We start from the raw sequence: 13,470 nt of genomic DNA, 5'->3' as shown, positions 1-13,470 counted from the left end.
GTGGCTAGTTTGTATCAACTACCTTCACTAAAACTACAGCAAACGTTGGTTTCGATGTGTGTGTCTCGTGATTTTTTGGGGAGAGTTGTCTGTCTGAAGAGGACCCTCCCGGAACAACCAAGAGAATCTGTCATTAATCCCAGACCTGGTACTGTTGCTGCCCTAGGTCTTGAATTTCAGAGACTGCTTTGTTACCTTCTTTGACATACCATGTAATTTTTGGCAAGTTAAACCAAGTGTAAACTGAGTTTGAAGCTTGCAGTATTAAAATATCCATATTAGGTCATTCTCATGACCCTTAACCTCTTTATTTTTTTGTTTGAACAAGGAGATCCTTGGTTTGAAGTTGAACAGTAGGATAACCATGATAGAGCTATTTCTCATAGGCCAGAAAATGCTATCCTGGTTAGTAGGCCAATTTGGCTTCCAGCTTAATCTCCAGTTGTAATGTAATAACGAACGCAGAGAGGAATCAAAGAGAGATCAGACAGGTGTGAACTCTCCACCTCTCTCTCTGTAATCCCCTCCACCACTTCAGACAAGATGAGACCTTCAGCTAATTCCGCCCCAACCCACATATGCGAAGCCAGGGGCTCAAGAAAAAGAGAACAAATGCTTATAATGAGCAGTATTAGAGGAGAGAAAACAAAGGAAGAGATTAGAGGTTTTCTTTTGAGGTAAAAAAAATACTTTCTTTTAATCTCCTGGGGATTTTCTTAGGCCTACACGATGTAAAATCAGCCTGAAGTGGAAATGTGTTGATCTGGATGAGGGCAGTTGAGAGAAAAGGCTGCAAAGCATTACAATACAGACTAAATGTGACTACGATAAATCATTAGAGCACTCGGTACAGTGGGTTACACAAAATGTAAATTGGATCATTTTGGTCATTGTTTAATTTCAAGTGTCTCTGTGCAGTAATCATTGTGTTTAGCAGCATTTTTTTGTTTATGAATGCGGCAAAAAACAGTCCATGATCTGTGCTTCATCTATGTCTTCAGCGAGGACTCTGTGAACCCCAATGACCCATCCTTTTGAGTCTGGGGAGGCTAGCGTGCCAAGGTAACGATGGTCCATGACATTAGGAAACACTTAAATTCTGAAGGCAGGATGATACTGTACATCATTGGGGGATTTGTGGTTAGTATGTGAGGCAGGATAATTTTGCTTGGAACCAGTAGTGGTTATCGTATCGTCATGGCAACCCCTTTTGTGTTTAGGGGCCTCAGCAGATTTGGATCCCAGTGGTCTGATTTTCTGGGGGGGGGGGGGATTTTTGGATTCGAGCTGTGCTGGATGTAAGCTGAGAGATGCAAAATTATTAAGTGTTTGAATTTGGGTTAAGCAAGTGGATATGTGTGCACTGCTGCACTCAAGTCGAGCGGTATTGTAGATCAATCTTCGGCTCTGTGCACCATTTTCTCTCCACTGGAGAGGTTGTGTTTCTCTGTGAGTAAAGTGAACCATGTTTGATTTACACTGGAATAATTGAACAGGAAGGCCTCCCACTCTAGGTGGTCGGAGGCTTTCACAGCCACTGTGTACATCATGATGTTTTACAGTCGGAGTAGATCTATGAACCAATTTGCATTCTGGCTTTAAAATGAATACGGGTGAACTCTAGTGCAGACACATTGTCACTGATACAGAAACAAGGCATCTATTACCCCTTGAACCCACAGGTAGAGAGAGGAAGAGAGAGGAGATGGAGAGAGTTTATCATGCCAGTTGTGAAACCCTACTGACCGTGTAGTGTTATACTGTGAGGTCTGTGTGACCAGGTCCAGCTTTAGATCCACTGGGCCTCAGTACTGGCTCTGACAGTAGCCAGCTGAGGAAACATGATATTTAAATCATTCATAATTAGCTCCTTCCCTTTACTTAATAACACGTGAAGACAAATGGGTTCCAAGAATTTTCTAAATGGAAACAGTTGGTTTGGAATGGGAGGCAGTGGCACATGGGCTTATATTGTAGTACTCCCACCCTCTTTGATGTTCATGTTCCCTCTCGCTCTGTCTCTTGCTCGCTTGCTCTCTCAAACGCAAATGCACAGACTTTGTATACTTTTTTGTCTCTTTCCTTGATCTCCCTCCATGCTCTCTTTCTGATCACTATTTTACACATGCATTCTAAAGTTTTTCTCTGTAATCTCTCTACTAAGATAAACATTCTCGGACATATTCAGCCTGTACATTTCCTACCCCCATGTGTGTGTCTCTCTCTTTCATGCCCTTTGTGATTGGACTGAAAAAAATAAAATGTATTACTTTGTACATTCTCCTCACAATACATGTATAACGTCACTGTACATATCAATACATGCACTCAACCAGGAAATATTAATGAATCTTGCATGTAAATATAAATTATGTTTTTCAGTTAACTAAATATATACACAGTATTTCACATCCATTTTTAAATGCTAAATCTAGTTTAGTCTCTAAAAAATACAATAATAATAATGCAAGTATTAGCCCAGCAGGATTGAAGAGGTGGATATTCAACTGATTGCCTTAAATGGAACTACTGTATTTTGTGCAATTTGAGCATTGATTGTTTGTGCATTTGGCCCCATGGCCACACAGAGAAATGACAGATTGCACTTTTAAAGACCCAAAATGGCTTCCCCTTTCCACCCCTCCAGAGGTATGTATCAGTTTCACTCCCTGAGTCTCTGGCTCAGTGTTGAGGCCCTCAGCCCAGTTTCTCCAGGGCACTTTGGAGTATCTTCAGGTCGTCTCTCATCTGGCCTAGGGCATGCTGGATCTTACTGGGTTGGTCCAGAACCTCCAGGCTGCAAGTGAATGGGTCGTACCGGACAGAGAAGGGCCGTTGGATGGACGACGAGTACCGCCTGCAGGTAAAACAATATGGTTTTAAAACATTGGGTCCATATTTGCGAATAAGCAACCATTTAATTTTAAACAGTTCTCTGACATCAAATGCAAATCAGCCAATTCAAATCCGTGATTTATTTGCATGTAACAGAAAGCTAAATTCAAAATCAAATGTTATTTGTCACATGCGCCAAATACAACAGGTATTCTGTAGACCTTACATTGCAATGCTTACTTACAAGCCCTTAACCAACAATGCGGTTTTAAGAAAATACCCCCCAAAAAGTAATAGATAAGAATAACAAATAATTTAAGAGCAGCAGTAAATAAGTAATAGTGGGGCTATATACAGAGGGTACCGGTACAGGCACAATGTGTAGGGGCACCGGTTAGTCAAGGTAACAGGTAATATGTATATTGAGGTAATATGTACATGTAGGTAGAGTTATTAAAGTGACTATGCATAGATAATAACAGAGTAGCAGCAGTGTAGAAGGGGGGCATTGCAAATAGGCTGGGTAGCATTTCATTAGATGTTTAGGAGTCTTATGGCTTGGGGGGGTGGAAGCTGTTTAGAAGCCTCTTGGACCTAGACTTGGCGCTCCGGTACCGCTTGCCGTGCGGTAGCAGAGAGAACAGTCTATGACTAGGGTGGCTGCAGTCTTTGGCAATTTTTAGGGCCTTCCTCTGACACCACCTGGTATAGAGGTCCTGGATGGCAGGAAGCTTGGCCCCGGTGATGTACTGGGCCGTACGCACTACCCTCTATAGTGCCTTGCGGTCGGAGGCCAAGCAATTACCATACCAGGCAGTAATGCAACCATGCTCTCGATGGTGCAGCTGTAGAACCTTTTGATGATCTGAGGACCCATGCCAAATCTTTTCAGTCTCCTGAGGGGGAATATATTTTGTCATGCTCTCTTCACAACTGTCTTGGTGTGCTTGGACCATGTTAGTTTGTTGGTGATGTGGACGCCAAGGAACTTGAACCTCTCAACCTGCTCCACTACAGCCCCGTTGATGAGAATGGGGGCGTGTTCAGTCCTCCTTTTCCTGTAGTCCACAATCATCTCCTTTGTCTTGATCACATTGAGGGAGAGGTTGTTGTCCTTGCACCACACGTCAGGTCTCTGACCTCCTCCCTATAGGCTGTCTCATCGTTGTCGATGATCAGGCCTACCACTGTTGTGTCATCGGCAAACTTAATGATGGTGTTGGGAGTCGTGCCTGGCCGTGCAGCCATGAGTGAACAGGGAGTACAGGAGGGGACTGAGCACGCACCCCTGAGGGGCCCCCGTGTTGAGGTTCAGCGTGGCGGATGTGGTGTTACCTACCCTTACGACCTGGGGGCGGCCGTCAGGAAGTCCAGGATCCAGTTGCAGAGGGAGGTGTTTAGTCCCAGGATCCTTAGCTTAGGGATGAGCTTTTAGGGCACTATGGTGTTGAACGCTGAGTTGTAGTCAATGAATAGCATTCTCACAGAGGTGTTCCTTTTGTCCAGGTGTGAAAGGGTAGTGTGGAGTGCAATAGAGATTGCATCATCTGTGGATCTGTTGGGGCGGTATGCAAATTGGAGTAGGTCTAAGGTTTCTGGGATAATGTTGTTGATGTGAGCCATGACCAGCCTTTCAAAGCATTTCATGGCTACAGACGTTAGTGCTACGGGTCGGTGGTCATTTAGGCAGCTTACCTTAGTGTTCTTGGGCACAGGGACTATGGTGGTCTGCTTGAATATGTGGGTATTACAGACTCAGACTGGGAGAGGTCGAAAATGTCAGTGAAGACACTTGCCAGTTAGTCAGCGCATGCTCGGAGTACACATCCTGGAAATCCGTCTGGCCTTGTGAATGTTGACCTGTTTAAAGGTCTTACTCACATCGGCTGCGGAGTGCTTGATCCAACTGTCATCCGGAAAAGCTGATGATCTCATGCATGTTTCAGTGTTTCTTGCCTCAAATCGAGCATAGAAGTTATATAGCTCGTCTGGTAGTCTCGTGTCACTGGGCAGCTCTCGGCTGTGCTTCCCTTTGTAGTCTGTAATAGTTTGTAAGCCCTACCACATCCGACGAGCGTCGGAACCGGTGTAGTACGATTTCGATCTTAGTCCTGTATTGATGCTTTACCTGTTTGATGGTTCGTCGGCAGGCATAGTGGGATTTATTTTAAGCTTCCGGGTTAGAGTCCTGCTCCTTGAAAGTGGCAGTTCTATCCTTTAGCTCAGTGCGAATGTTGCCTGTAAACCGTGGTTTCTAGTTGGGGTATGTACGTACAGTCACTGTGGGGACGACGTCATCGATGCAATTATTGATGAAGCCAGTGACTGATGTAGTGTACTCCGGAACATATTCCAGTCTGTGCTAGCAAAACAGTCCTGTAGTTTAGCATCTACTTCATCTGACCACTTTTTTATAGACCGAGTCACTGGTGCTTCCTGCTTAAATTTTTGCTGGTAAGCAGGTATCAGGAGGATAAAATTATGGTCAGATTTGCCAAATGGAGGGCGAGGGAGAGCTTTGTACGCGTCTCTGTATGAGGAGTAAAGGTGGTCTAGAGTTTTTTTCCATCCCTGGTTGCACATTGAACATGCTGATAGACATGAGGTAAAACTGATTCAAGTTTCCCTGCATGTATACAGCTCATTGAGTGGGGTTTTAGTGCCAGCATCAGTCTGTGGTGGTATTTAGACAGCTACGAAAAATACAGAAACTCTCTAGGTAGATAGTTTGGTCTACAGCTTATGATGAGATACTCTACCTCAGGCGAGCAAAACCTCGAGACTTCCTTAGATACCGTGCACTAGCTGTTGTTTACAAATATGCACAGGCCCCCGCCCTGTGTCTTACCAGAGGCTGCTGTTCTATGTTGCCGATAGAGTGTATAACCCGCCAGCTTTATGTTATTAATGTCGTCGTTCAGCCACAACTCGGTGAAACATAAGATATTGCAGTTTTAAATGTCCTGTTGGTAGGATATATGTGCTTTCAGTTCGTCACATTTTATTTTCCAGCGATTAAATGTTAGCTAACAGTACTGATGGCAAAGGCAGATTAGCCACTCGTCGCCTGATCCTCACAAGGCACCCCTTTAAGTGAAATCTCAGTTTCTTTCTCCAGCGAATGACGGGGAAACTGGGCCTGTTTGGGTGTTTGGAGTATATCCTTCCCGTCCGACTCATTAAAGACAAATTATTCATCCAATTCGAGGTGAGTAATCGCTGTTCTGATGTCCAGAAGCTATTTTCGGTCATAAGAGACGGTAGCAGCAACATTATGTACAAAATACGTTACAAACAATGCAATATTTTTTTTTTTACAAAATAGCACAGTTGGTTCAGAGCCAATAAAACAGCAGCCATCCCCTCCGGCACCATCACAATTGTTGCTGGTCCCATCAGATTTATTCTTCATCAGCCTATCAAAGATCTTAGACTTATATCCACCAACCAATGGCATAAAATAGGTCAATCCTGGCCACTAGAGGGATATTTTAAACCTACAGGAAGAGAGGCCCAACTCGCAGAAAATCTGTGTCCTTCCAGCGGGTGACGTTGTTTCATTCACCCAGGCAAGGAGTTTTTGTATGGAAGTCAATGAACGTCGAATTTGGTCAACAAAACAATTAATAGCTTATTTGCTACAAGAGGTTTATTTGATCGAATGGAAGTTTCGTAATGCTTAATTAAGTTGTTATGAGTGTACTGATATAAGCAGGACACGTGACATCCCGATAACTTTGAGGAAAAAACACTTCATGTTGGAGTTGTCTCGAGATAGCTATACATATTCATGGCATGAAGCTGGTAGCGTAGCATTTTTTTTTTGGTAGCATAGCATCTCTCTCCATTGAATACAGGCGGTTGACGTCAACAACTCTCATCGAATATTCAAAAAAGATTACAATTATGAGATGTATACACAAAAAGGATAGGAGGGAGCAAGACAGCCTGCCGTGCAGTTTTCTAGACAACTACCACCATTGTTAGGGCAGAGGGCCATGTATATTGTCATTATATCCACAATCTTTGCTGTTCTGTTGGTCTGTATAGTTGTGAGCCAATATTGCATTGACGCATCCTCGACTACGCTACTAGCTAGTACTAACAATAGACATGTTAATGTTTTTGCATTTATGACAAAATCCCACGTTTCTGTTTCACACACATCCATGTGCTTTTATGGAAGAATGATGAGGTCCTTACAACGTGTACGTTTATCGTACATCGTAAAACCCAAAAAACGGAGAGTCTTATGGATTTGTCAAATAGCATGTAAAAAAAATAGCAATAAAACAATTTGAGTAATCTATTTATATTCAAGTGCCATCCTTAGAGCTCAACAGCCACACTTGAAATTGGCACACACTATCATTATTGCCTCAAGGTGGCACACTGCTAAAACGGTTGGCTTGAAATCAGTAGCTCACCGTGGGTTCGAGTCACCCTCCTGGCAAGCTTTTTTGTTGAGGAAAACACTGTTCACTGCAGGTCCTTGATGCTCAATTCAAAACGCATTTGACCAAGTGGATGATTAATAATGCATAGCCTACAAAACGTAGGCCTGGTTGTAAGTGTAGCCTACCTACATAAGAATATACTCATGACAGCCAAGTGTGATAAATTTATTTTAAAATAACTGCAATACTGCCATCTGTAGGATGATAATGATACTAACTACAATCCTACTGTACACTGTAATGTTCATCCTCCTCGAGTCAAATAACGCATATGTGACAAAGTAGATGATTGTAAATATGCATATAACAAATTGTAGGCCTACATTTGTGTTCATGTCCATGTACTATAGTCCATGTAATATAGCCTATGCCATATAATTATTAGGCCATAGCAGTGCGTTTGTCTGCAAGGCTGAAGAAAGAGTTATCTCCTTATTCAATTATTTAATCATCTTCCATTTCAAGCTGTTGGCGTCCCTTTTCAGCACCCTAAAACAGTATATATACATTTCAAAGGGGAGGAAACTCGTGAAATTCGAACCCTTGCCGCAATCTACGACAATTTCGTGGACTTGGCACTTAACAAAAGAGAGCATTTTGACCAGTCAGTCAAATACATGTGACGGTTGCTTTGATGATCGGAGCATCCTGTTGGACTAGGGTGTGTTAAGGATGCTTCCATGAACAAGAGTTGGAACACGTCCAATCACGATGACAATTGTAATTGGCTGATGCATAATTTGTGCCAGGATATAATCAGTGCCAACTGGTGAGGTTAGCATAGGGCTAACGTGTGCCATGTTATCGGATGGGACCAGCTACAATTTAGTGTTCTGTCACGTGCAAGTAAATCGACAAGTTTAATTGGTTGATATGGATTTTGTGCCAGAGAACCTGTTAAAAAAAAAACTAAAATCGATGTCCGTGCCCCCGCGGAAATCTAATTATCATAATAAAAAAATCATCATACGAATCTGTCAGTTTAAACAAGAGAAATCTGTTTTTTGCATTAGATGAGGCATCCATTGCATCCGCCTATGTAACACCGCATTTGCGGTCAAATGTGACAGCGTGGTGTTTGTCAGATTCATTTATTTTATTTAACCTTTATTTATACTGTTTTCTAACATCTCTTTTCCTAGCGAGACCTGGTCCAATAGCATATGATGAGATGATGACATTCTGAAAATCGTCTTCTAAGGGGTTGTTGTTTTTTGATACTTCAAGGGGTCTCCAGATTCAAAATCAAATAGCAAAATGATCCTTGGTATGACGTTAAAACAATTCCATATAGCTTAGTAGTACCCCCTCCCCTGGCTTAGACAGGGCTTAAAACTATTATGGGTTAAATTTAAATGTTCGCAAGTATGGACTCCGAGTGTCTCCTCAGGTCATCTCATCTCTCTCATGAGGTCCCCGTCCAGCATCACTACTCTGGATGGTTCTGACTTAGAATATGTGGACAACTACAAATACCTAGGTGTCATGTTACACTGTAAACTCTCCTTCCAGACTCACATTAAGCATCTCCAATCCAAAATTTAATCTTGAATCGGCTTCCTATTTCGTAACAAATCATCCTTCACTCATGCTGCCAAGTAAAACTGACTATCCTACCGATCCTTGACTTTGGCGATGTAATTTACAAAATAGCCTCCAACACTCTACTCAGCAAATTGGATGCAGTCTATCACAGTGCCATCTGTTTTGTCACCAAAGCCCCATATACTACCCACCACTGCGACCTGTATGCTCTCTCGTTGGCTGGCCCTCGCTTCATATCCGTCGCCAAACCCACTGGCTCCAGGTCATCTATAAGTCGTTGCTAGGTAAAGCCCCACCTTATCTCAGCTCACTGGTCACCATAGCAGCACCCACCCACAGCACGCGTTCCCGCAGGTATATTTCACTGGTCACCCCCAAAGCCAATTCCTCCTTCAGCTGCCTTTCCTTCCAATTCACTGCTGCCAATGACTGGAACGAACTGAAAAAATCACTGAAGCTGGACACTCATATCTCCCTCACTAGCTTTAAGCACCAACTGTCAGAGCAGCGCACAGATCGCTGCACCTGTATATAGCCAATCTGTAAATAGCCCATCCAACTACCTCATCACCATATTGTTATTTATTTTATTTATTTTGCTCCTTTGCACCCAAGTACCGCTACTTGCACACTCATCTTCTGCATATTTATCACCCCAGTGTTTAATTTGCCATACTGTAATAATTTAGCCACTATGGCCTATTTATTGCCTCACCCCCCTTATCCTACCTCATTTGCACACACTGTATATAGACTTTCTCCATTGTATTATTGACTGTATGTTTGTTTATTCCATGTGTAACTCTGTTGTTTGTGTCGCACTGCTTTGCTTTATCTTGGCCAGGTCGCAGTTGTATATGAGAACTTGTTCTCAACTAGCCTACCTGGTTAACTAAAGGTGAAATAAATGTGTTCACTAACACACCTGACTCCAATAATCAACTAACCATGATCTTCAGTTTAGAATGGAATTAGGTTACTCAGCTGTTTGTGCTAGGGATGGGGTAAAAGTGTGACACCACTCTGGCCCCCAAGGACTGGAGTTGCCCATGTCCATCCATACTCTGCTCATTCAGATTACATTAATATATTACAAAACGTAATATGCTAATTACGAGTAACTCCTAAACAGCTGCCTTCAGTCTGATTTGCTTCCGTGTCCTCAGATCCTCTGAGGTTCCCACTGGCTCCTCTCCAAAACCCCTGCAGCCCGCGTCCAGGAGCAACAAGATCAACTCAAATCCAAGGTATACGCCACATGTTACACATTTCCTGTGACTTACTGAAGTGCTCACATATAGACATTCACCACTTGTATGCATTGATGTACCTCATCTTAATCTTGGCATCCTCAAAGCTTTCTGAGACAAAGTAGACAGGTTGGAAAGTCTGGTCCTGGTAAGGCTGGATTGCTGTCTCCTCTGGGTTGAATGGCTTGTACTCAGGTTCGTTAGAGAGAGCATACTGAAAGATGGAAGTAAGAGATAAGTGATTAGTTATCGTTTTAGACTCCTTCAGAAATGATTAGTGGCATGTTATATGAAAACAGAGATAATAAATTAGGAATTAGTCCCCTCTATCAGTACAATTCTACAGAGTGCCAATGTAAAATACTACTCACAATGAGTTCTCCATATGAGGACAGGAGGCCGGCACCATATGCCTTCACAGTTCCATTCTGCTTACACAGTCCAAACTCCACCGTGAACCAGTACAACTGTCGGAGGGACGGCAACAAGGGATGAGGAAATGATAAGGCTCCGTTTCACCCCTGACAACACATTCATCAAATGGTCAGATTGGTCAGTATTTTATATTTTCCACTAGATGGCAGCAAAGGTCCGTAATTTGCAGTCCAACACCCAACCTCAGTGCAGTATCTAATGTTTTACATCTGATTGGTAACTGCTTATTTTGAAATGAAAGCTCAAAGGTCAGCTCTTACAGTTGAGAGTCTCTCAATATCCTCGTCTGATGCTCCCAGTGAGGCTAGGCCAATTTCCTGCAAATGACAAACATTTGTGATCGTTGCGCACTGATGAGACAATTTATGTATTATTATAATGGATGTATTATTACGCCGAAGCATCATATGAACCATATTACAAGTCTAAATGTTTTTACCTGGGAAAACTGGGCAAATTCTTTGTCTGCAAGCATAGGAATATGGCCGAGTAACTCATGACAGCAATCTCTGAGAGAAGGAAGCGAAAGAGCAGTGACTACATGACGCACATGAATATGTCCATTGATTAGACTGATTATGATACACATGAATCATACATATGTTATTATTTATGATCAGTTAGTAAACTGAATATTATGACACACACTGATTATTTCGAGTGATTCTACTATGTCAATGACACCATTTGACGTACGGCTCCGGGGAGTGCATGGGTGCGGAGGCGTGGCGGATGTACTGGGTACACTGGAACACTCTGAAGGCCAGGCTAGCTAGGAAGTCTCTGGCGGAGAGTAGCCCTGCCACCGGACGCAGCTGGAAGCCTGTCTTCTCTGGACAAACAAGAACACAGCGCAAGGTACCACTGTCAGAGACATATTCACCGCATGGATGCTGATGTTCATACATGGTGAACAGTGACAGCCTGTAGTGTTTCTGCAGTACGAGAACAATCCCTAATGGTGTTATTACTGTTGTAAGCAATCTACAATAAAATAACGAGGCATAATCAATCTAATAAGGTGCGCACAGTCATCGACCAGAATTAGTCATTCAATGGAAAGTCATGGGCATGCTGGATTTGCCTCTGTCCATGTTTATTCTATTCCTTGAAGCTGGGCATAGTGCTGCTATTGCTCTGTCCCTCAGGCAGAGATAGGCTGCTGGGCCTCACCTCTGAGGAAGGCAGAGACCTCCCGGAGCTGGGGGATACTGTCCTCTCCGTAGCCACACTCCCGCTCCAGCTGCTGCAGCCCACCCAGGAACTGTCTGCATGCCAGGTCAGGGTAGATGGTCCTCAGGGTCCGGTACACCTCTTTCCTGTTAAATGACAGCAGCAGCAGAGTCATTAGAACACTGTCATTCCAACTCCACAGGTATATTGACTGTAGACTATTATCATTAGGAAAGAAGTCTATTAGGATGGTATGATGTCCATCTCCAGTATACTATACATCAGCTGTTATTCTCACCATGTGGCCACCTCCTCTGGTGTGTACTCCACTCTGGGTAATGGTTCCCCCCTGTGGAACAGAGATGGATGGATCAATCATTCCTTTACGAATGCATTTCTACAATGGCATGCCTTTGGTCCAATGATGCAGTGCTGGCACCTAAGATCGACTGACTACATGGGAATATATTTTTTGAAAGGTGAGAATGATGAGATCAATTTACTGTCTGTAATTTGCTGCAAGTTCAGCGATGAAGCACCTTCTTTTTCTGTATTCTGGATCACTGAATCCCTGAAAAAGGAATCATAACAATTAGTTAACCATGACATTTTTAGTTGTTATCCTTTTTGATAGTTGAGTATTATTTCTAACAATCCAATGAATTATACAAGTATTGTATCAATGCCATATAAATGGAAGCCTAGCAATATTGCTAAGGTAAACACTAACTGGATGATCCTGGTCCATATCTGGGTCATATTTCGTTATCAACAGGTTGCATTTATCCAGATCTCTGATCTTTCTGGGGAACCAGGGAACTGAAACAAGGAAACAGGAAAATATGTCAGAGCATAATTGTTCACACAATTTAAATGATTAGATAATAAAAACGTTACTATTATTAGAAAAGTGTGATTTATTATTTCATTCAAATTGTATTATAACCTTTTTCCTCTGGGATGGTGCGTACGTCGTCGGCGACTCTCTTGAGTGAGTTGATGAAGATGTCTGTGTCCGAGATGTGCACTTCACACCTCATAAAGAACTCCAGATCATCACAGCCACTGTTCTTAGACTTCCTCCCTGGTCGGCTCTCAATATGCAGAAGCTTAGCTTCAAACGTCTGAATCCATGGTAAAGACATACATATCATATATAAGCAAACACATGTATATTTTATCACGTTGATTCGATTCCGTAGACCTGATTTTATTGAAGCTCTCCATCTGCAACTCATATCTAATGATGAACATGTTTTCCTTACCTCAAAGACTTTGCCAGTTTTAAAGAACCCTGCATTCTTCTCATGGCTGAGTGCGAAAAGAATGTTCAGTGTCACTGTTCCTTCCTTTTCCTCAAACACAAAGTTTTCACCGCCCCGCGATGGGCCAGGGGAAGATGAACCGCTGGCGCGCTCTTTCCGGGCATCTTCGATCAGACTTCGCTTTCTGCCGACGAACGGAATGTTTTGCGCCACACTCTCTGTCTTCATTGAACTTATGTCAATTTTTATCGTAGACTGTCTTAAAAATAATATTGCAGAGTATCTATGATTTGTTTGATCGAATAGTCTATATAGGCCTATTACCGGATACTGAGACCCTCCGAGGCAGTGTCTGAAGCTGTGCTATCAGCAGAGAGACAGGTTTATATCCCAGTGCCACACAATTCTTTATGGAAATGAGTTACGCAAATGCACACGTCTCACTTTTAGGTGTTATGCGTCATAACAGCCAATCAATCACCTTTTAATGGAATAAAACACAGTTTATGA

The 13,470-nt window shown here is 42.7% G+C and overlaps 1 protein-coding gene across 1 annotated transcript; it reads right to left on the bottom strand.

Moving 5' to 3' along the window:
• Positions 1–2,513: 2,513 nt before the first annotated feature.
• th2 (tyrosine hydroxylase 2) lies at positions 2,514–13,303 on the bottom strand. The gene is given in 13 exon segments (XM_090213906.1): positions 2,514–2,699; positions 2,701–2,857; positions 10,168–10,349; positions 10,432–10,554; positions 10,783–10,839; positions 10,962–11,031; positions 11,219–11,354; positions 11,696–11,841; positions 11,994–12,044; positions 12,199–12,266; positions 12,426–12,514; positions 12,642–12,819; positions 12,961–13,303. Coding segments are annotated over 13 exon segments (1,668 nt in total). The 5' UTR covers positions 13,189–13,303; the 3' UTR covers positions 2,514–2,516.
• Between the last annotated feature and the right edge of the window lie 167 nt (positions 13,304–13,470).

Source organism: Oncorhynchus mykiss, chromosome 21 (genome assembly GCF_057628025.1).
Source record: "Oncorhynchus mykiss isolate SJ-2025 chromosome 21, ASM5762802v1, whole genome shotgun sequence".
In the NCBI taxonomy this organism is placed as follows: domain Eukaryota; kingdom Metazoa; phylum Chordata; class Actinopteri; order Salmoniformes; family Salmonidae; genus Oncorhynchus; species Oncorhynchus mykiss.
Note: the sequence above shows the minus strand (reverse complement) of the source record. Positions and strands in the feature narration are given on the sequence as shown.